At 41.9% G+C, this 23,284-nt stretch overlaps 1 protein-coding gene across 2 annotated transcripts in view; it reads right to left on the minus strand.

Moving 5' to 3' along the window:
• Positions 1-666: 666 nt before the first annotated feature.
• LOC130276520 (uncharacterized) overlaps positions 667-23,284 on the minus strand; it is a 55,250-nt gene continuing 32,632 nt past the window's right edge. For both annotated transcript variants that reach the window (XM_056526005.1, XM_056526006.1), the window contains exons 2-8: positions 7,114-7,225; positions 3,541-4,110; positions 3,314-3,421; positions 2,878-3,017; positions 1,937-2,033; positions 1,623-1,747; positions 667-1,481 (exon numbers count right to left, since the gene is read on the minus strand). In XM_056526005.1, the coding sequence (XP_056381980.1) occupies positions 1,305-1,481; positions 1,623-1,747; positions 1,937-2,033; positions 2,878-3,017; positions 3,314-3,421; positions 3,541-3,625 (732 nt within the window). In that variant the 5' untranslated portion in view covers positions 3,626-4,110; positions 7,114-7,225 and the 3' untranslated portion in view covers positions 667-1,304. The remainder of the gene's footprint in view (positions 1,482-1,622; positions 1,748-1,936; positions 2,034-2,877; positions 3,018-3,313; positions 3,422-3,540; positions 4,111-7,113; positions 7,226-23,284) is intronic.

Genomic DNA, 23,284 nt, shown 5'->3' on the forward strand with positions numbered 1-23,284 from the left:
CTCACGATACAGGGGCCGGCGGTTCGTGACATCACAGCGCCACCCCCTCGTGACCTCACGAATCGCTGTCTAGGGGCAGAGTACCCCTTTAATAATTTAGCAAACTCATTCTTTTAGCAGCAGAATTTTAGGGACAGAGGGGGAGATTTATCAAAACCTGCCCAGAGGAAAAGTTGCTGAGTTGCCCATAACAACCAATCAGATCGCTTCTTTCATTTTTGAAAAGGCCTCTGAAAAATGAAAGAAGCAATCTGATTGGTTGCTATGGGCAACTCAGCAACTTTTCCTCTGGACAGGTTTTGATAAATCTCCCCCAGAATGCTGAAGTTACATATTGTGCACTGTGCAGCAAAATCCTCCCAAAAAAGTAGAGGTGGTATCAATGATGCACATAAAAGCTGGTACAGAGACTGACTGCCAATTCTTGAAGATTAGATTGTAGGCTAAGCTGTTTTAGGTTAGCTTATAAAACGGTTTTAGTTTTGTGGCCTAAATTTGGTATGCATTTTTGTGATTTACCATCTCCTTCAGCTGTCACTCAACTTCAGACCCTATTTACTTCTCCCAGCAATGCTCATAACCTGTTCATCTTCGGTTCCTCGGCAGCAGCTAATGTAGGCCATCCTGCAACTCCTTGTAGGGTAGATAAAAATGTTGGGTTTACATACACAATATGCAAGAATATTATTTTATCAAGTTTTATTTAATTCACATAGAACAGTGCGCTTTAGACTGGATTGGTGAGGAGATAAAAAGGGAGGGGTGTAGCATGTTGGAGCCATCAGAGATTACAACAGATGGTCAGGGGATGAATTTATAAAATCATCTCTTCATTATTAAACTCCCAAAGAAAAGGAAAATAGAACAATCAGGTGTTAAGGACACAGACTGAAATTACAGGCTGTAAAATGCATAGTCCAAAACGGGGGGCCGAAACTAAAGTCCAGTAGAACAGATTAGGATTGTTACTTTCCTACAGTCATAGCTTCTTCAATGAATTATTCAGGAGAAATCTGGTCTCATGCAAGGTATTGGGGGAAAAAAAGCAAACAAAAAATTTAAAACAAACCATTGGGCCCTTAAAGAGATAGCCCTCTTTGTTCCCAAAGGATTAGAGGTCATAGAGCTTGGTGAGGACTATGTTCTAAGGAGATTTATCAGTAATGGTGTTGACATTCTCCGAGAGGTTACTCGACAGGAAGAGGAATGATGGCATTGTACACATGGACATAGTGGACAGGTTTCTTAAAGTACACACAAGGGATGTGAGACAGATTTCATACACCAGGACTTGCTCTCAAAGCTCACAGCTTCCCTTCTAAGATGAGCGTCTTGAGGTCAGTGGTGGAGTTGGCACACAGTACTGTATGAGACACCCTCCTTTTTTCCACCAGTGATGCAACTGCTTCTCCTACCTCCAAATGACTCACGTACCCTGGTCCAAGGCGTTCTGGAGGAGCAACACCCATATTGATTTTTACCTAATAAAGGCAAAAACAGTAAGGAGATGAGACTTTTACCAATCTACTTGAGTGGAGCGTAAGTCTATCACAATGAGTTTTAAAACTTAAGCCATTTCTGCTTATTGTTATTATTCTATGTATGACCTCAAATACACACACCTCATTCAGTTTACATGGAACATCAGGATACTCCTCACGAACCACTTGAGAAAATGCCAGTGCTCCTGCTGCACCCAAGGTTAGGAATCCAGTGCCAGGCATGAGCAAACGTTCACCAGCTCCCCCTATGATGAAAAACTGCATAAGCCTAATAGAAATACAATGAACATTACAGACACAATATCAAGCTATGAAGGAAACTACAACTGAGTTGTGATCATTAATAGCACAATGTATATATTCTTCTTAGTTATGGCCAAGTATGAGCTGACAATGTAAAACAGCCAGGCCAACAGAAGAACTAATTCACATACCAGTAATAAATGTGTATGTTCCATTTGGATTATCTTTTACCAATGGAAAAAAGGCCTTCCAGGATGTAAATGTGCTAAGAAGTAAAGTATCCAGCACCTAAAATGAGAGAATGGATCCATAAATACTTCATTTTCAAAGGTTATATCTGGATTTATGTCTGACCACTTCTGCCTGCGATTACCCTTGTAACTAGTAAGATTATGTCAATAGTATCTGAACCTACCAATGATCAATAGGTAACAGTTTCTGTTATGTATCAAGTGTTTGTTTCTGAGGTTTCAACAGGTGTTATTAGGATTTCTAAAGTATTACTACTAAGTGATTTTAGCAAATACCATACAGCCAAACTAGTTTTAATTCAGAAAAAGGGATATCTGAGATAGATAAGCAGACAGATTAGGTGATCGGTAGAAAGATGTTCTTTTGGTTAGATGTGGGACCATTTCCTAACCCTCTGTAGCTCCCACGGCAGGTTCTCCAACCATGTTGCTTAATTTTAGTCAATATCTAGACCTGTCTATCAGGTGGCATCCAGCTGTGTGACTATGGTTTTAGCAGTGCTGAGTTTGTTAGATGAAGTAGAAATGAATTTGTCAGATCTGTGAAATTGGAAACTAACAAAGCCAAGTCTGTCCTAGGCAGTAAAGACTAGATGAGTAAGTAATTTGGCACCTATCCTTACAATGTGCTATCTGTTGTTTTGCTGAGGTTTACAGGAAAATGTACTACATCAGTACATCCGATTATCAAAGTGTAAATGCCAGTATTCTTCCCTCACGGCTCCTACCTCATTTAGATGGTAAGCTTCTCAGACAAATATCATGAGCATGAATAGATATACTGATTGTGTTCATTGTGGTTACAGCTTCTTTACTTGTAAAATCTCACAAGAAATGATCATCATTGCCATAAACTCTATGCAAGTTCATTGTCACAGTACCTTCTGCAGTTCCTGCAATGACTGTGTATGGGGTGGACCACCCTGCCACCAGCTGAACCCCAGCGAAGACACCACATCAGTCACTTTTCCCACTTTGCTGACCAAAGCAGCTGCCGCCTCCTGTGCTCCCTGCTCAGAGCCTGCAAAAAATCCAAATACAAAGGGTCAACAAGCCAAACAGTACCACTAGCAATCCATCTTGCTAAATACTAATGCAAGAAAGCAAGATTACAGACTGCATGTAGAACAGATGTTTGAGAAATCTGCAATCAAGGACATAAAGGGATCTGAGGATTAAAGAAATGTTTATTCCCAATGTTGTGCAGAACAGTAATCCCTATAATCTTCATATTAATCATAGTCGACATCCCATGACCAGGTGACAGGTAAGTAAAGGTGACTTGATACCTCCTCGATTCTTCTGGACTTGTCTTACCCACATCTCCAACCATGGTGTGAAGTCTCTCTTTGTATTGCGCTGGCACAAAATTCATCAGCTTCTCCAAGCGAGAATTCTCTCTGGAAATTACAGCCACCTGGAACCCTGCACCAAGGAGGGGACAAGGCTTAAAGCAACCATAGCAAAAAGCCCAAGGTGCTCGAAAGAAGCCCCCTGTCATCTAAGATATAGAAGGTCCCAGTATAAATACTACTTGCTCTTACCTTTCTCCAAAAGGCATTTTACAATTCCTGACCCAACCGTACCAGCTCCTCCAAGAACCAGAACCAGCCTTTGTGACGTGGACATAGTGACTCAGTAGCAGAATTCCCAGACCACAAAGAAAAGGATGACAATTAAAGAGATCAGCTATACAGACTCAATATTAATAGTAAGCTCTCTGTGGCACCTCCCAAAAATCCTTCATACCTCCCAAATAACTCCCACCCCAACAAAGACAACTCCACCCTCCCATACATCTTCCTCCTAACTGTTCTTTATACTGATATGTCCCCATAATCAGGGAGGCAAACAAGCATCGTTCATAATTGATTGCAAGCTCTTTAGGCTAATGTCTAGACAATGCTAAAAGAGGCAAGGCTAACATATACATGTGGATATGAAGGACATGGTTTTTAGGAAAGAAAGGGCTCACAAGTCAAGGTACACAAAGAAAAAGTTTATTAAAGTCATCATGTGCCTTATTGCACAGATGATGTCTATTGAAACCAGAGTTGTGAATCTGCTGTGCCTTGTTCTTTGTCAGTGAGCACCCCCTGGTGGTAGTCCTTGAACTATAAAAGAAAAAAAAAAAAAAAAAAACTTGTGAAATATGTACCAATTTCTTTCCCCCATCACATACATAACAGGGTTTCAGGTAAAGGGCTCATTCACACAGCCGCCATGCTCCGCTAAAGGAAGCTCAGTTGGACCGTTCGTTGGAGGATCGGGAGTTGAGCGGAGAATAAAAAATACTGCATGTCCTATATTTTTTACTCAGCTCCACTCCTGTAGAATAGTGGACAACAGACATCCTATTCAAGTCAATAGGACCCAGCGGTGTCAGTTGTAGGTGTCAGTTGTAACCCAACCTATTCAGGGTCCGTTCAGCAAAAAAAAAAAAAAGAGCTAAAACAGTCCCTCATCAGGCCAGAGCACAACGAGAGTGGGAACCTAACCTTAATGTTCATAGATATAACAAGCGAGATATATATATATATACATACATACATACATACACACATACACACACACAGTTGGCACCTCTGAAAATGAAGTATTTCTCAAAGAAAAGGATTGCAGTAACACATGTTTTGCTATAAACATGTTTATTCCCTTTGTGTGTAATGGAATGAAACCAAAAAAGGGAGGAAAAAAAAGCAATTTGGACATGATGTCACACCAAACTCCAAAAATTGGGCTGGACAAAATCATTGGCACCCTTAACTTAATATTTGGTTGCACACCCTTTGGAAAATAACTGAAATCAGTCGCTTCCTATAACCACCAATAAGCTTCTTACACCTCTCAGACGGATTGTTGGACCACTCTTCCTTTGCAAACTGCTCCAGGTCTCTCTTAAAGGACAACTGTAGTGTAACACTTTTTTATATACCCGTGCCTCAAAAATAAACAAAATAAACTCATACATACTTTCCTACGAGCCTTTTCCCAACAGCAATTTTGTTTTTTTCCAACTGTAATGTTTATTAAAAAAATGTTCAGTTACAAATCCAAGTAAAGAAACACGCAAATAACATCATAAAGGGGTAGACCCAACAGTCTGCAATAGAATACACAGAAGCAAGGCTAACAGTAAAACAACTATGGTGAGTCAGAATGGGCATATAGACACCAACAGATACACCCAATACCGGAGCACCAATACAATGTATCAATTTGTTAGCCATATAAGCCCAGAAAAGGTGTACCTTAACACCTCATCTCAGTAGGCAATAATGCCCAGAGGGCTACAAACGCTAAAAGGGAAGGGGGAGGAGGGCAGGGATAAAGGGAACATAAAGTGACCACGAAAATAAACACATGACAAAAAAAACACAAAACCAAGAGGACAAGGGGAAGAAAATCAGAAAGAAGAAAAGGTAGTGCTAGATAAATCAAGGTGGCTGTTGATCAGTAAAGCGGTCCCAAGGTTCCCAAACCAAGAGAAAAGCGGGGATAGAATTATTCAAGGAGGCTGTGAGGGATTCTAGAGAGCGTATCTCATGGATATGGGCCAACAGATCAGACTCAGAGGGAGGGAGAGTTCTCTTTCAACATTTAGCTATAAGGGTTTTAACAGCTTAAAGCAATATGCATAAAAAGCTTGAACGGTTTTCTAGAGAGAGCAGGATGAGAAAGGTGGAGAAGGTATATTCGGGGATCTAAAGGGACCGAGACACCCAAGGCAGCAGCTATCAATCGTTTTACCATTTTCCAATAATCCCCTATGAGAAGACAGGACCAAAAAATGTGGAACACCATACCTAAACCCACTCCACAACGCCAGCACTGAGTGGGGATGGTTGGGTTCAGTCTATTCCCAACAGCAATTTTAAGATCTCTCCACAGGTGTTCAATGGGATTTAGATCTGGACTCATTGCTGCCACTTCAGAACTCTCCAGGACTTTGTTGCCATCCATTTCTGATTGCTTTTTGATGTATGTTTGGGGTCATTGTCCTGCTGGAAAACCCAAGATCTAGGATGCAAACCCAGCTTTCTGACACTGGGCTGTACAGTGCGATCCAAAATCCTCAGATTTCCAGATGCCTTGCACCCAGTGCCAGAGGCAGCAAAACAACCCCAAAACATCATTGAACCTCCACCATATTTCACTGTACGTACTGTGTTCTTTTCTTTGTAGGTCTCATTCGTTTTCGGTAAACAGTAGAATGATGTGCTTTACCAAAAAGCTCAGTCTTGGTCTCCTCTGTCCGCAAGACGTTTTCCCGGAAGGATTTTGGCTTACTCAGGTTAATTTTGGCAAAATGTAGTCTTGCTTTTTTTATGTCTCTGTGTCAGCAGTGGGGTCCTCCTGGGTCTCCTGTCATAGCGTTTCATTTTATTTAAATGTCGACTGATAGTTCCCGCTGACATTGATGTTCCCTGAGCCTGCAGTACAGCTTGAATATCTTTGAAACTTGTTTGGGGCTGCTTTTCCTCCATCCAGACTATTCTGCTTTGACAACTTTCATAAATTTTTCCCTTCCTTCCACGCCCAGGGAGATTAGCTACAGTGCCATGGGTTGCAAACTTCTTGACAATGTTGGGCACTGTGGACAAAGGCAAGTCTATCCATCTCTGGAGATGGACTTGTAACCTTGAGATTGTTGATATTTTTCCACAATTTTGGTTCTCAAATCATTAGACAGTTATTTTCTCCTCATTCTGTTGTTCATGCTTAGTGTGGCACACACAATGCAACACAAAGGGAATAAACATGTGTATAGCAAAACATGTGTTACTGCAATCCTTTTCTGTGAGAAATACTTCATTTTCTAGAGAAATTTCTGGGGGGGGGGGGGGGGGGCATCATTTATGGCCATGACATATATATATATTATATATATATCATATCATAATCACATTAGTAAGCTTGTAGACAACTGAAAATGTCCTTGAAATGCTGGGGGGGCTGTGTTACAACTTCAACACAGAGTAAAAGGTAACAGTGGGAAACTCCTTAACTTTTCCCCACAAGATAGTATTGGCAATATGGTAAAGGGGTTGTCTACTGAAATGTTTTATTAAACCAATGTGCCTAGACTGCATAGTAAAACAAAACAAGCTTCTCACCTGCCTCGCAGCCTTTGGTTTTGGCATCCTGCTTCTACCGCAATTGCACTTCATGGAGCTGCGCTACGTCGCAATGCTGCTCAGCCAATCACTGGTCGCAGTGATGTCCCACCTAGATATGTAAAATTTCATGGAAAAAAACTGTTGTTGTTTTTTTTTTTTTAAGATAAAGAAAGATTTAAAAAATGCAGAGTGGAGTCGTTTTATAAATTTAAAATAATTTCAATGATGGATGTTGGAGGAAAAGAAAGCCAGGACAGAGAACATTATCTGTGATGGGGTGGAGAATCAGGGCATCATAGCTGGTTTGTCCTGTGCCCATGGTTAATGCCAGACATTGCTGCTCAGGCCAATGTCGGGACTCCCGCGGTGAAATCTCGAGGTCCCAGTCAGCTGAGAGGAGAGCAGGAGGGCCCTTACCTGTATCCTTACCATCCGATCAATGCTCCAATGCTGCAGCCAGCCATGGCAGGCTATAGCAATGGAGCATTAATAAGTGTATGCAATCTGAAGATTGCATGTTATAGTTCCCCCATGGGAACAAAAAAACTGTGAAAAAAGCATTAAAAAAGTTAATAAATGTGAATAAGCCCCTTCCCTAATAAAGTTTGAATCATAAATGTCCAAACTAATAAAATATAATGTTAATTAAACAGCCCGTAAACCAACAAAAAATATCAAAGTCCAAATTTGTGCATGTTAGGTCACTTCATATAGCAGAACGAAATTAAAGGAGAACTCCAGAATAGAAAAATTGGCCTCCATACTGCCGGCAGTAAAAAAAATAAAGATGTACATACCTTCCTTCGCTCTCCCGGGCCGAAAACGTCACACTGCCACTCAGCCTATCGCCGGCCGAGTCAGGACTTCGCTGCGGCCGTTGATTGGCTGAGTGCAGTATGACTCGCCAACCAGCGGCAACCAGGAAGAGGATCGCGGTGGGGACCGGAGCCGGTTAACGGAGGCCCCGGGGGAGAGAAGGAAGGTATGTACATCTTTATTTTTTTACTGCCGGCAATATGGAGGACAATTTTTCTATTTTGAAGTTCTCCTTTAATAAAAAGCGATCAAAAAGTCCCATCAAAACAAAAATAGTCTCAATAAAAACTGCAGGTCAAGTTATAATTTTTTAAGAGTAGAAAATTGTAACAAAACCTCTATTGAGTATTGTTGTAATTGTATGGACCTACAGAATAAAGATAATGGCTTGGTATTTACTAATCTGTCGCGCTTTTCCCAACATTTTTAGTCACAGGGAAAAATTCTGTTGCACGGTAATTTCTGTCGCATGGTTCTGTCGCATGGTAATTTCTGTCACAGGGTTTTTTGTCGCACTGTAAATTCTGTTGCAAGCAGGTTTATTTCTGTTGCAGGGTTTTCTGTCGCACAGTAAATTCTGTCACAGGCAGATTTATTTCTGTCGTAGGGGTTCTTCTACTTCTAATCATAAAAAGTGGCAATACATGGTAGGACTACACGTTTCTGAGGGGCTCCCTCCTTCATCAGGTCCGAGTTACAGTGTGTGGATACAATACTTTATATATACATATTTCCATGAATACATTAACCCATTAAACATTTGACGTTTGCCGGGTCTGAATGCCATTGGAGGCTAAGTATGATGTCAGCCTCCAGGGTCTATTGGTGGTGTATAGGAATGAATATACTAGATCTATAACATTGTGATTTTTTGCCCATTGTGGTCTATGGAGATCTTGCGTCAATTCCCAGGTTGATATACAGTGTTGTAATTATACTTTAATTAGGATAGACATGATTTTTTGAACTGTGGGAACTAGGTCAATTGGATACCACATATTACCTCCTGTTTCAATTAACCTAGTTGCCAATTTATGGTATCCAATTGACCTAGTTCCCACAGTTCAAACGCTTTCATAACTATCCACAATAGTAGAAAAGAGAAGCCAGTGCACTCACCAGCAGCAGAACTTCTTTATTTCAAGATACAGCGACGTACATGATTGAAGTGGTTCTGAGGACAATCCCCGTGTATACCTTGCAGAGCGGTGTGGCAGGGACACTCACCGATGCACAACGGTGTCGTTTCACGCCGATGGGCGTTTCTTCAGGCGCACTCGGTGACCTCATCCCGCTACAGGTACGCGACTTAAATACAGGTGTGTTACCATGGTAACTTATATTAACAAACACATTTCACCAACATAAAATTCCTGTTAATATCAGCAAATACCTGGTAAACTTAGAGGAAGACGTTCAGTTCATTCCTGTCATTGAAGCCCAAAGGGCCAGCAGCCCAACATGTAAAAGAAGGCCCCTTGATAACCTACCGCCGCAATAGAACCATCGGTAATTTCATTAAAAAGAGAAAAGAGACAACACAAAAAAAAGAGAAAAATTGGCTGCAAAAACTGCAACTCAAAGGTAACTTTAAATATCACAACTGTAGCATCTGTAACCAAAATCTTGCAGTATCCCACCGAAACATAGGGGGTAAAGATATTACAGTGAAATAACTAATTACCTGCCAAACCAAATATGTAGTTTATATGATTTGTCCCTGCGGAATGTTCTATATAGGGAAAACAGAAAGGAAATTACATATTCGCATTAAGGAACATCTTAGATAATTAAAAACCAAAGTAGGAGCAACCAGATTTATAACACATATGGAACAGGTCCATGCAAATAACGCAAAGTGCGTTAAATTTGCAGGGATTGAGTGCGTTAAGATCCACCCAATAGGAGGGGACAGAAAGAAAGATTTACTCTGTCATGAGGCCAAATGGATCAGCAGACTAGACTCTGCTGGTCCTTTGGGCTTCAATGACAGGAATGAACTGAACATCTTCCTCTAAGTTTACCAGGTATTTGCTGATTTTAACAGGAATTTTATGTTAAGTCACGTACCTGTAGCGGGATAAGGTCACAGAGTGCGCCTGAAGAAACGCCCATCGGCGTGAAACGGCACCGTTGTGCTTCGGTGAGCGTCCCTGCCACACCGCTCTGCTAGGTATGCACAGGGATTGTCCTCAGAACCACTTCAGTCATGTACGTCGCTGCATCTTGAAATAAAGAAGTTCTGCTGCTGGTGAGTGCACTGGCTTCTCATTTCTACTATTGTGGATATTTGTTCTGGGCTGTGCTATAGCCATAGTTGCACCCCCGTATTTCACCCCGTTCACTCCGCCTTACACATCATCTAGCTTACACACTGAGGTGTCTACAGCAGTGCCCAGGCTCCCCGCTACCTCCCCCACGATTTGACTTTCATAACTATCAATTGACCCTTATATGTCTATCCTAATTAAAGTATAATCCCAACACAAACATATCAACCTGGGAATTGAACCCACACCAGGATCTCCCATCCACGTTACCACCAGAACCCCGCTGTTTAGCTTTCTACCCTGTTTGCTGCAAGATCTCCATAGACCACAACGGGCCCATTGATTTCAATGGGCAAAAAATCACAATGTTATAGATCTAGCCCATTCATTCCTATACCCCACCAATAGACCCTGGAGGCTGACGTCATATTCAGCCTCCAATGGCATTCAGACCCAGCAATCTTCAAATGTTTAATGGGTTAATGTATTTATGGAAATATGTATATATAAAGTACTGTATCCACTAGACATGAGCAATTCGTTTTGTTAGAAATTCGTTTTTGTCTGAATTGTTCATATTTCGTACATTCGGATTGATCCGAATGTACAAAATATTTACATCCAAATTAATCCAAATTTGTAGCAAAACTAATTGTACATGCCTACGAAATAGTGAAAAGCGAATATTTAGTTTTGTTAAAACAAAATTATTTTTCATTGAGAAGCAAGGGACCATTATCGGGAGCGGGTGCCGGAAAAGAAGAGACCCACGGAGATCAGAACATTTGAAGACAGTTAAGAAAATGTATAATTTTATGTGATTTACTAGCTGAGTACCCGGCGTTGCCCGGTTTTTCCTTCCTAATCCTTGTTGGGGAGGAAAATAAACAAAGGAGGAAGCTTTTGACTTCATATCCCGTCCTCATATATTGTTTTCACATCCCGACCTCCTATCCCGTCCTCATATCACGTCCTCCTATTCCATCCTCCTATCCCGTCCTCATTTCCCGTCCTCCTATCTCGACCTCCTTTCCCGTCCTCCTATCCCCTCCTCCTATCCCCTCCTCCTATCTCGACCTCCTATCCCGGTCCTCCTATCCCGGTCCTCCTATCCCGGTCCTCCTATCCCGGTCCTCCTATCCCGGTCCTCCTATCCCGGTCCTCCTACGTCGACCTCCCTTCTCCACCCGTAATATGTGTACCAGTTATTGAAATATCTCCAGCCGTACGGAAGTTATGTGGGAACATACATTTCCCATTGATTTGCATGGGACTTTAAACAAAAACCCTGACCCTCACAAATGGGGGTAGTTAAGGGTTAAATTAACTATCCTATATTTTAAGTGGATTATATAAGTAACATGTGACAAAGTATTATCGAAATAACTCAAGCCGTTTGGAAGTTATGCAGTAAGATATATTTCCCATTGACTTGTATGGGACTTTAAACATAAACCCCGCCCCTGGCAAATGGGGGCAAGTAAGGGTTAAATCACCTATCATATGTTTGTTGTTGACATATAAGTAACATGTGTGCCAAGTTTCATGTTAATATCTTTAGCCGTTTGGACATGATGCTGGAACATACACACATACATTCATACACACACACACACCTGTTGAGTTTTATATATATAGATAGACTAGCTGAGTACCCGGCGTTGCCCGGTTTTTCCTTCCTCATCCTTGTTGGGGAGGAAAATCAACAAAGGAAGAAGCTTTTGACTTCAAATCCCAACCCCCTATCCCGTCCTCCTATCTCCACCCCCTACCCCGTCCTCCTATCTCCACCCCCTACCCCGTCCTCCTATCTCCACCCCCTACCCCGTCCTCCTATCCCGTCCTCCTATCCCGTCCTCCTATCCCGTCCTCCTATCCCGTCCTCCTATCCCGTCCTCCTATCCCGTCCTCCTATCCCGTCCTCCTATCCCGTCCTCCTATCCCGTCCTCCTATCCCGTCCTCCTATCCCGTCCTCCTATCCCGTCCTACTATCCCGTCCTACTATCCCGTCCTCCTATCCCGACCTCCTATCCCGACCTCCTATCCCGACCTCCTATCCCGACCTCCTATCCCGACCTCCTATCCCGTCCTCCTATCTTGACCTCCTATCTCGACCTCCTATCTCGACCTCCCATCCCGTCCTCATATCCTGACCTGTAATATGTGTACCAGGTATTGAAATATCTCCAGCCGTACAGAAGTTGTGAGAACATACATTTCCCATTGATTTGCATGGGACTTTAAACAAAAACCCTGACCCTCACAAATGGGGGTAGTTAAGGGTTAAATTAACTATCCTATATTTTAAGTGGACATATAAGTAACATGTGACCAAGTATTATCGAAATATCTCCAGCCGTTTGGAAGTTATGCAGTAACATATATTTTTCTATAGACTTGTATGGGACTTTAAACATAAACCCCGCCCCTGGCAAATGGGGGTGAGTAAGGGTCAAATAACCTATCCTATGTTTGTTGCTGACATATAAGTAACATGTGTGCCAAGTTTCATTTTAATATCTTTAGCCGTTTGGACATGATGCTGGAACATACACACATACATTCATATACACACACGTTGAGTTTTATATATATAGATAGACTAGCTGAGTACCCGGCGTTGCCCGGTTTTTCCTTCCTCATCCTTGTTGGGGAGGAAAATCAACAAAGTAGGAAGCTTTTGAGTTCAAATCCCATCCCCATATATTGTTGTCATATCCCAACCCCTTATCCCGTCCTCATACCCCGACCTCCTATTCCGTCCTCCTATCTCGACCTCCTATCCCGTCCTCCTATCTCGACCTCCTATCCCGTCCTCCTATCTCAACCCCATATCCCGTCCTCCCATCTCCACCTCCTATGCCGACCTCCCATCTCCACCTCCCATCCCGTCCTCCCATCCCGTCCTCCCATCCCGACCATCCTGTCCTCCTATCTTGACCTCCTATCTCGACCTCCTATCCCGTCCTCCTATCTCGACCTCCTATCCCGTCCTCCTATCTCGACCTCCTATCCCGTCCTCCTACCTCGACCTCCTATCCCGTCCTCCTATCCCGTCCTCCTACCTCGACCTCCTATCCCGTCCTCCTATCTCGACCTTCTATCCCGTCCTCCTATCTCAACCCCATATCCCGTCCTCCTATCTCCACCTCCTATGCCGACCTCCTATGCCGACCTCCTATCCTGACCTCCCATCTCCACCTCCCATCCCGTCCTCCCATCCCGACCATCCTGTCTTCCCATCTCGACCTCCTATCTCGACCTCCTATCTCGACCTCCTATCTCGACCTCCTATCTCGACCTCCTATCCCGTCCTCCTATCTCGACCACCTATCTCGACCTCCTATCCCGTCCTCCTACCTCGACCTCCTATCTCGACCTCCTATCTCGACCTCCTATCCCATCCTCCTATCTCAACCCCATATCCCGTCCTCCTATCTCCACCTCCTATGCCGACCTCCTATGCCGACCTCCTATCCTGACCTCCCATCTCCACCTCCCATCCCGTCCTCCCATCCCGACCATCCTGTCTTCCTATCTCGACCTCCTATCCCGTCCTCCTATCTCGACCACCTATCCCGACCTCCTATCCCGTCCTCCTATCTCGACCCCCTATCCCGTCCTCCTATCCCGACCCCCTATCCCGTCCTCCTATCTCGACCCCCTATCCCGTCCTCCTATCTCGACCCCCTATCCCGTCCTCCTATCTCGACCCCCTATCCCGTCCTCCTATCTCGACCCCCTATCCCGTCCTCCTATCTCGACCCCCTATCCCGTCCTCCTATCTCGACCCCCTATCCCGTCCTCCTATCTCGACCCCCTATCCCGTCCTCCTATCTCGACCCCCTATCCCGTCCTCCTATCTCGACCCCCTATCCCGTCCTCCTATCTCAACCCCCTATCCCGTCCTCCTATCTCAACCCCCATCTCAACCCCCTATCTCGACCTCCTATACCGGCCTCCTATCCCGACCTCCTATCCCGACCTCCTATCCCGTCCTCCTATCTCCACCTCCTATGCCGACCTCCTATCCCGACCTCCTATCTCCACCTCCTATCCCAGCCTCCTATCCCGACATCCTATCTCAACCTCCTATCCCGACCTCCTAAGGGTTAAATTAACTATCCTATATTTTAAGTGGACATATAAGTAACATGTGACCAAGTATTATCAAAATATATCCAGCCGTTTGGAAGTTATGCAGTAACATATATTTTTCCAAGTGGACATATAAGTAACATGTGACCAAGTATTATCGAAATATCTCCAGCCATTTGGAAGTTATGCAGTAACATATATTTTTCCATAGACTTGTATGAGACTTTAAACATAAACCCCACCCCTGGCAAATGGGGGTGAGTAAGGGTTAAATCACCTATCCTATGTTTGTTGCTGACATATAAGTAACATGTGTGCCAAGTTTCATTTTAATATCTTTAGCCATTTGGAAGTTTTAGTGGAACATACACACATATACACACACACACACACACACACACACACACATGTTGAGTTTCACACATATATATATATATATATATATATATATATATATATATATATATAGATTAATACATGATGTAATGTTGAATGAATGCTGCATGAATGATTGATGTGTTTGATCGGTGTTTGATTGACGCGTGATTTATGTATGTCATGTTGGTTATTTTTATTGTATTTTTGATGTAGATATTTTTAGTAAAATATATGTGATTTGAATATATATTTATTGTTAATACATAAATTTTTGATATGTGTTTTTTATTGAAAATGTAAAATATGTTAGATATGTGTTTTACACTTGCGCTAGCCCAGTGTTTCTGTTACTCCACAAAAAAGGGTGCCTCCAGCTGTTAAAAAACTACCGAAGGCTGTCCGGGCATGCTGGGAGTTGTAGTTCTTCAACAGCTGAAGGCACCCTGGTTCGTTGGCAAACAATGCGCTAACCTATGTCTGTTTTTTCTTTTTTAAATTTCCCTCTCTTTTTACTGAACTGGTTAGTAGGTTAATGAAATGCATAGTAAATTGCCGTGGGAATTTTTTTTTATTGATAAAGCCACAAACGTTCTAAAGGGCAATTATCAAATTATGTCTGTGGTTTTGTCAATAAAAAATTTTCCCATGTCAATTTACTATGCATTTCATTAATCTACTAACCAGTTCAGTGAAAAGAGAGGGAAATTTAAAAAAGAAAAACCAGAAATAGGTTAGCGCATCACCACATTACTAATTCACATGAATTTCAGAGTGGTTTTAGGAAAAGACGAGTGATTTTGGGTGAAATGTTGGGAACACGTCCCTTTTCCCGAAAACAACGCCCATTTTGTATGTTTTTTTTTTTTCACTCTGAGTGATTCAGATTTTGTCATTTTTTTCTGTTGCACGTTCCGTGCGACAGAATTTAGGCGCAAGGCCCATCAAAAAGAGTTGCAATCATGTTAGTAAATGAGGGCCAATGTGTAATTTTTACCTAAAAATGCAATGCATAGAAACGGAAGCCCCCCAAATTACAACATGGCATTTTTATTTTGTGCCACATACTAAATATTTTTTTTGTTTCACCGTAGATTTTGTGGTGAAATGATTGATGCAATTACAAAGTACAATTGGTGGCACAAAATAGAAACCCTCATATGGGTCTGGGTGGAAAATTGAAAGCGTTATGACTATTAGAAGATGGAGTGGATAACCATGAAAATTGGCCCAGTCCATAAGGGGTTAAAAGGAAACAAAGGATGTTCACCTGCACTAAATCCAATACACTGGGTTATAGTGCAAGTGAACAGGAGGAAAAAGAGGTATCACTTACTGATTTTTTTTTCAGGCATTTATAAGATATGGTAAAATGAACACTTACACAGGCTAAACAGTTTTCCAGTTTTCTTAATGATAATGATTTATCCTTAATTTTCACTGTTAATACGGACCCAGTAAGCATAGACTTTTTGGATGTCACACTTACTGGTGACACAGTGGAACATTGTATACATACCAAACTCTATCGTAAACCCTGCTCGGGCAACAGTCTTTTACATTCTACTAGTTGTCACCCCCGTCATATTACACAAAATCTCCCTATAGGTGAGTTTGTTAGGGCAAAACGTGCCTCTTCACAAGAACACACTTATCAGGAAACATGCAAAGAGATCAAACAGCGACTCCGAGATAGGGGGTATAACACACATACAATAGCGAGGGCAGAGGGTATTGTTAATTCCAAGCCACCAGGATACTACTTGAGAGATTGATCCAAAACTACACATTGTGACATGGATAGTTCACTTGTTTTCACCACTGCTTTTTCCAATCAATTCAACAATATTTGTAATATTATTTACAAACCTTTACCTGTACTATATCATGATCCTACCATGTCACAGATTTTGGAAAATAACAATGTTAAGATTATTCCTCGTAAAGCTCGGTCCTTACACAGTCAGCTATCACCTAGCGACATAGCTACTCACAATACGCAACAAGGTACATTGCTGTCTGTGAAAGGCAGTTACCAGTGTGGCCGCAATAGGTGTAGTAATTGCAAGTACATGACCAATACCAAAACATTCAAATCATGTGTTACCAACAATAGTTATAATATTAAAAACTATATAAATTGCCAAACACATCACGTTATTTATAGTATTACGTGTTTGGAATGTACCCTACAATACATTGGTTGTACTAGCAGAAAACTCAAAGTCAGGATACAAGAACACTTATACATACCATCATCTGGACCATTCACAAATAGATCTATGTCAGGTATCACCAGACATATAGTTGAGAAATATGGTGGCATTATCCCTAAGATTGCAGTCACGGGTCTGGAAAGGGTGTCCCCACCACACAGGGGCGGAGACTGGTGCAAGGCACTATTCAGACGCGAAGCGTTTTGGATCCTGTGTCTGGATTCACGCTTCCCGTCTGGGTTAAACTATAGACATGATTTAACATATATATATTAGTTACTAATTTTCGACATGGGTTTTTATCCACATCGCTATTCGGTTATATATTATATATGTGTATTTATATATATTTATATATAGGTTTTTGTTTTTTTGTATTCATATATTTTGTTCATTTTTGACTATAATATGTAATTCATTTATTCATTTGTTATTTTGCACCTGAGTACACCGCCCACCTGTGGGTGGAGCATCCTGGCCTTGTGACGGTACAGGATATTACGATATATAAGGAAGTTATGCTGTGATTTGTAGTTGCCATGACTAAGACTTACTGTTAAGTCGAAACACGTCGGTGCGTATGTGTCTTGCCTCTTTTCTATGTTTTTATATTTTTTGTGCACTGGATTTTAACATGTAAAGAATAAAGTCTGATATTTTATACAGCATGGGAGCCGGAATCTCCTCCTTCTACTGTGATTTATAAGATATGGCTCCTGTTCCTTTAATGCTAAATATCTTTAGTGCACAATGGAGGCAGGAGGCGGCTTGCCGAGCTTCCTTGCCTCTACCCTGTATGCTGTGCTATGTCCGGTCCGCCCATCTTATGCATATTTATTTTTCTTCACTCTTATGTCACTAGGATATAGAGTCCTTCCTTTCAGTTTGGATCCCGTAGTTTCCAATAGAAAACTTGCAGGCGCAGGCAGTAATAAGATTGTTGCCGATGGGAGTGGGCAGTCACAAAACATACAGTGGCTCCTGCAAATCTCTGAAATGCCACAGGGGGCTGATAAAATGGCACAAGAGGGTACTATTTCTAAATGCTGTAACAAAATGTTTGCGGGAGTGGGCAGGATTAGACACACATGTTGTGCAACAGTCCCATGCAGGGCTCTACTAGGATGTAAGAGTGAAGATATTGAATATGCATAAGAAGGGAGGCTCCTTTACCTCCACAATTTTAAGCATACAAATTTTTGTACATAAAGTTATCACTTTTAAAATTAGTAATGTGGTGATGGATTTGGGAATAAGGCCTTGTGGGGGTGTAGGGTAGTTAGGGTGTTGCTGTGTAGGATAGTTAAGGGCGCTGTTAACCCTTGTCACTCGTGATGCCATAGTGAGGGTTAAATACTGTAATCTTGACAGGCCTATTACCACCCTTCCCAAGAGCAATAGGTTATGCAGAAATAAAGGATTGTCCACAACCACTGTTAACTGAAAACTTGCAGAAACTTTTACTGAAGAATTTCTGTACATGCAGCAATAGTAACAGTCCAGATAACAGAGTCTCTATGCATATAGCTTGAGCAGTGATTGACAGTTGGTTGGGATCAGATAAGCTCAATTTAGCTTCTTAGGGATTGTATAACAGAGATCCGCTGGATTTAAGGGTGCATTTAGGTCCAGTGATCTTGCGGTGAGTAGCGGGAAATTGCGTAGTCTATCCGCTATGTTAGAGACCGAGGCGGCAAGGCTTTGGCCTAGTAAATCATCTTGTAAGCTGCGGAGGTCCTACCTCTTCCAGAATAAGCAACCTAAGAGAGAAGAGGGCGATCAAGATGGCGCAGGTCCCTTATATGGGCAGGGGCTGGCCGTTTTGGATTGGTCCATAACAACTGTCACTCACCGTTATATTGCATTGTGGGTGAACACGTCATGGGAACCTCCAAAGGTCCTGTAGCAAAACCATAGAGTTCTAATCTAATCACGTGACCCGCAGGTCCTGCTATGCTTGAACAGGTAGGCAATTAAATATATACATATATCTATACTTATACGAACTTCTATATAGTCATTGACTAACTGAGGGATGACAAGGGGATAACTACAGAAGAGGGACCCCGACGTCCTAGGGACTCTGACTATGGGGACCTCTACAAAGGTAACGTATGAAATATGGTACCGGGACACCACAGTAAAATAAAACAAAACCTATATAAAATTGAGTATTATTGTTATCGTATGGACCTACAGAATAAAGATATTGAGGGAGGTTTATCATAGTCTTTAACCCCTTAAGGACAAACTAGCAAGATTAAGATTTACGCTGGCTCTATCGCACATTCACATGCGACAGAACAGGCGTGAATGCATGGCTCCCCGCCACTGCGGGTGCACATACGGAGGACCGGACTACATGTCCCTGATGGATGGCTCCCGCAATTGTGACCTCTACCATTGATACATTATATGCCCGGAGATTACTGGTGGGGCATGCAAGTACAGGCCATATACTCTTGTTTTCTATCTATTGATTGATTTAATTTGGTGCTGCAACAGAACCCACTTTATTAGAGGTGGAGTCAGTAACCCCTTCTTGGGGCACTTGGAATGTATTCACAGCAACATAGGTCTAGCCACTAACCTATTCTACATACACCCTACTGCCCCATCTGCTCCCCTGAGGAGGCCACTGTGACTAGCTGGCCGAAACGCATAGGGCGATCACGGTATAGGGCAATACGGTATTGTGGTGGTAATCTTTCCATTTAGCATGTGTATGTTATATCTACTGGCGGTCTACTGACTATATTTGTGATTATTTTAACAGTGATGTAGGGTCTCAGATACGTCCGACTGTGAACCACTTTACAGCACTTTGACATGGTGGTTTTATCATATTGACTAATAAAAGCTAAGTTTTATGTACTCTCCTTTGCTAGTTTGTAATCTTTATACTGGGAGCTTCATTACATCATAGATGGGTGGACAACTAACCACATATCCACGCTATTTTTTGAATCACTGAACAGTATTAGCAATCTAATGATTGTTATAAATAGTCCCCTATGGGGACATAAAAAGTGTAAAATAAATGTGAAGCAAAAGTAAAAAAAAGACCTCTATCCCAATGATCCGTACCAGCATTACGGTCACGGAAGCCCCAGTCATGATGTCACGCCACACCCACTCCATACATGTCTAGTACACAGCCATCACACCTCCTCCCTTAGACATGAATGGGGGGGGGGGCTGGCGGCTATAATCGCCAGTCAACTGGCAAGGAACAGAGTTCGCTCTGTGCACCAGATGACTGGGGTGCCGTGGCGGAGATCGCGGGGGTCCCCAGTGGCCGTGGATAACATGTCTAGCAGCGGAGTATCGCTTCTAACATTAAAATAAATTAAAATAAAATAAATATGTTAGAAATTGCTGCTTTTTGGCCACATCACATCCCAGAAAAATTTAATAAAAAGTGATCAAAAAGTCACATATATGCATATCATATACACATATCAAAAGTACAGATAAAAACTACAGATCATGGCGCAAAAGATTAGCTCTCATACAACCATGTATATGTAAAAATTAGAAAGTTAAAGGGGTCAGAATTGGGCAATTTAAAACTAATACTAATTTTGTTTAAAAAGTTTGATATTTTTTTTAACCCCTTAACGACCCGTGGTTTTTCCGTTTTTGTATTTTCGTTTTTTCTTCCTTACCTTTAAAAAAATCATAACTCTTAAAATTTTGCACCTAAAAATCCATTTAATGGCTTATTTTTTGCCAATTCTACTTTGTAATGACATCAGTCATTTTACCCAAAAATGTAAGACAAAATAGAAAAAAAACACAACATTTTGTAACTTTTGGGGGCTCCCGTTTCTACGAAGAACATTTTTCGGTAAAAATGTAACCTTCTCTTTATTCTGTAGGTCCATACGATTAAAATGATATCCTACTTATGTAGGTTTGATTTTGTCGTACTTTTGGAAAAAATCATAACTACATGCAGGGAAATTTATACGTTCAAAATTGTCATCTTCTGAGCCCTATAACTTTTTTATTTTTCCGCGTATGGGGCAGTGTGTGGGCAAATTTTTTGCGCCATGATCTGAAGTTTTTAGCGGTACCATTTTTGCATTGATAGGATTTATTGATAGGAATTTTTTGCGCGTACGCTATTGACCGTGCGGTTCAATTAACAATATATTTTTATAATTCGGACATTTCCGCACGTGGCGATACCACATATGCTTATTTTTATTTACACTGTTTTTTTTTTTAAATGGGAAAAGGGGGTGATTCAAACTTTCATTAGGGAAGGGGTTAAATAATCTTTATTCACTTTTTTTTTGCAGTGTTATAGCTGCACACACTGATCTTTTACATTGTTCAATGGTTTCTCATAGGAAACCATTGATCAATGATTCTGCCACTTGACTGCTCATGCCTGGATCTCAGGCACTGAGCAGTCATTCAGCGATCGGACAGAATTGAGGCAGGACCCTCTGGCTGTCCTGTAAGCTGTTCGGGTGATCCCGAACAGCTCCCTGAGCTAACCGGAATTAATTTACTTTCACTTTTCAACTTTGAACGCTGCGTCTAAAGGGTTAACGTCGTGTCCCCGCGTTATAGAATGGGAGCGGACTCATGACGTACAGGCACGTCATGGGTCCTGTAGGGGTAAAAGGGATACTCCACTGGAAGAAAAATAAAATTTTAATCAACTGGTGACAGAATGTTTAACAGATTTGTAAATTACTTCTATTAACACCTAGTAAATTACTACCAGAACACCTAGTCCTCCATGCTGTATCAGCGTTCCCGCGCACACATGCATCGACACCCTACCTCGGCCTCCTTTACCATACAGTTAAATTAAGCAACTCACAATTAACATTTTTTAACATCTCTTCAGCATCAGCAAGACAAACAACTTAGAATCCACATTTTTTTTGTGCCCTCCCATCCTCTAAACGATATTCCCATCTATAGGCCCCCGAACTCTTATAATGCCCCCCTTGCGTCCTGCACAGTAAAAGTGGGCAGAATTGTAGGCACCACATTAAGTAGGTATATCCCCATGTTGGTAAGTAGAAAGCTATGTAGGTAGGGAGCTTGGTGGGTAAATAGGTATGTAGCTGGGTAGGTAGGTAGCTAAGCTAGGTAAGTAGCTATAGAAACAGTTCCACGGTCGCAGCACTAAGAACGGAGGCTCTGGTTAAATTCAAATCTGTACATTTATAGGTTCCCCAAAGTGCATTTTGGGGAAACAATAAATCTACAGTTTTGAATTTATCCAGGGCCTCCGTTCTTAGTGCTGCGAATGCGGAACTGTCGTGACCCCGCATCACACCGGGTCGGTCCCGGCTACTAACGATAGCCGGGACCCTGGGCTAACAGCGTGCGGCACCGATCGTTGTGCCGCGCGCTGTTAACCCTTCAGACGCGGCGATCAAAGTTGACCGCCGCGTCTGAAAACAAAAGTAAACGCTTCCCGGCAGCTCAGTCGAGCTGATCGGGAAATCGCAATAAAATCGCGATGTTCCGATCAGCTGGGACGCAGGCGGAGGTCTCCTTACCTCTCTCTGCGGCGTCCGACCGTCGATTGATTGCTCCAAGCCTGAGCTACAGGCTTGAGCAATCAAGCCCCTATCTGACTGATCCGTGCAAAGCTATGGCATTGCAGGGATCAGCATAGGAGATCAGTGTGTGCAGTGCTATAGCTCCCTATGGGAGCTATAGCACTGGAAAAAAATGTGAAAAAAAAAAAGTTAAAGGGGTTATCCAGGAAAAACTTTTTTTTATATATCAACTGGCTCCAGAAAGTTAAACAGATTTGTAAATTACTTCTATTAAAAAATCTTAATCCTTTCAGTACTTATGAGCTTCTGAAGTTAAGGTTGTTCTTTTCTGTCTAAGTCCTCTCTGATGAAACCTGTCTCGGGAAACACCCAGTTTAGAAGCAAATCCCCATAGCAAACCTCTTCTAAACTGGGCAGAGAGGACTTAGACAGAAAAAAACAACCTTAACTTCAGAAGCTCATAAGTACTGAAAGGATTAATATTTTTTAATAGAAGTAATTTACAAACCTTTTTAACTTTCTGGAGCCAGTCGATATATATAAAAAAGTTTTTCCCCGGAATACCCCTTTAACAAAGGTCATTTAACCCCTTCCCTAATAAAAGTTTGAATCACCCCCCTTTTTCCATAAAAAAAACTATGTAAATAAAAATGAACATATGTGGTATCGCCGCATGCGTAAATGTCCGAACTATAAAATTATATCATTAAACTGCATGGTCAATGGCGTACGCTCAAAAAAATTCCAAAGTCCAAAATAGCGTATTTTTGGTCACTTTTTAGATCATAAAAAAAATTAATAAAAAGCAATCAAAAAGTCCGAACAACACAAAAATGGTACCGATAAAAACTTCAGAAC

This window comes from Hyla sarda, chromosome 6, assembly GCF_029499605.1.
Source record: "Hyla sarda isolate aHylSar1 chromosome 6, aHylSar1.hap1, whole genome shotgun sequence".
In the NCBI taxonomy this organism is placed as follows: Eukaryota; Metazoa; Chordata; class Amphibia; order Anura; family Hylidae; genus Hyla; species Hyla sarda.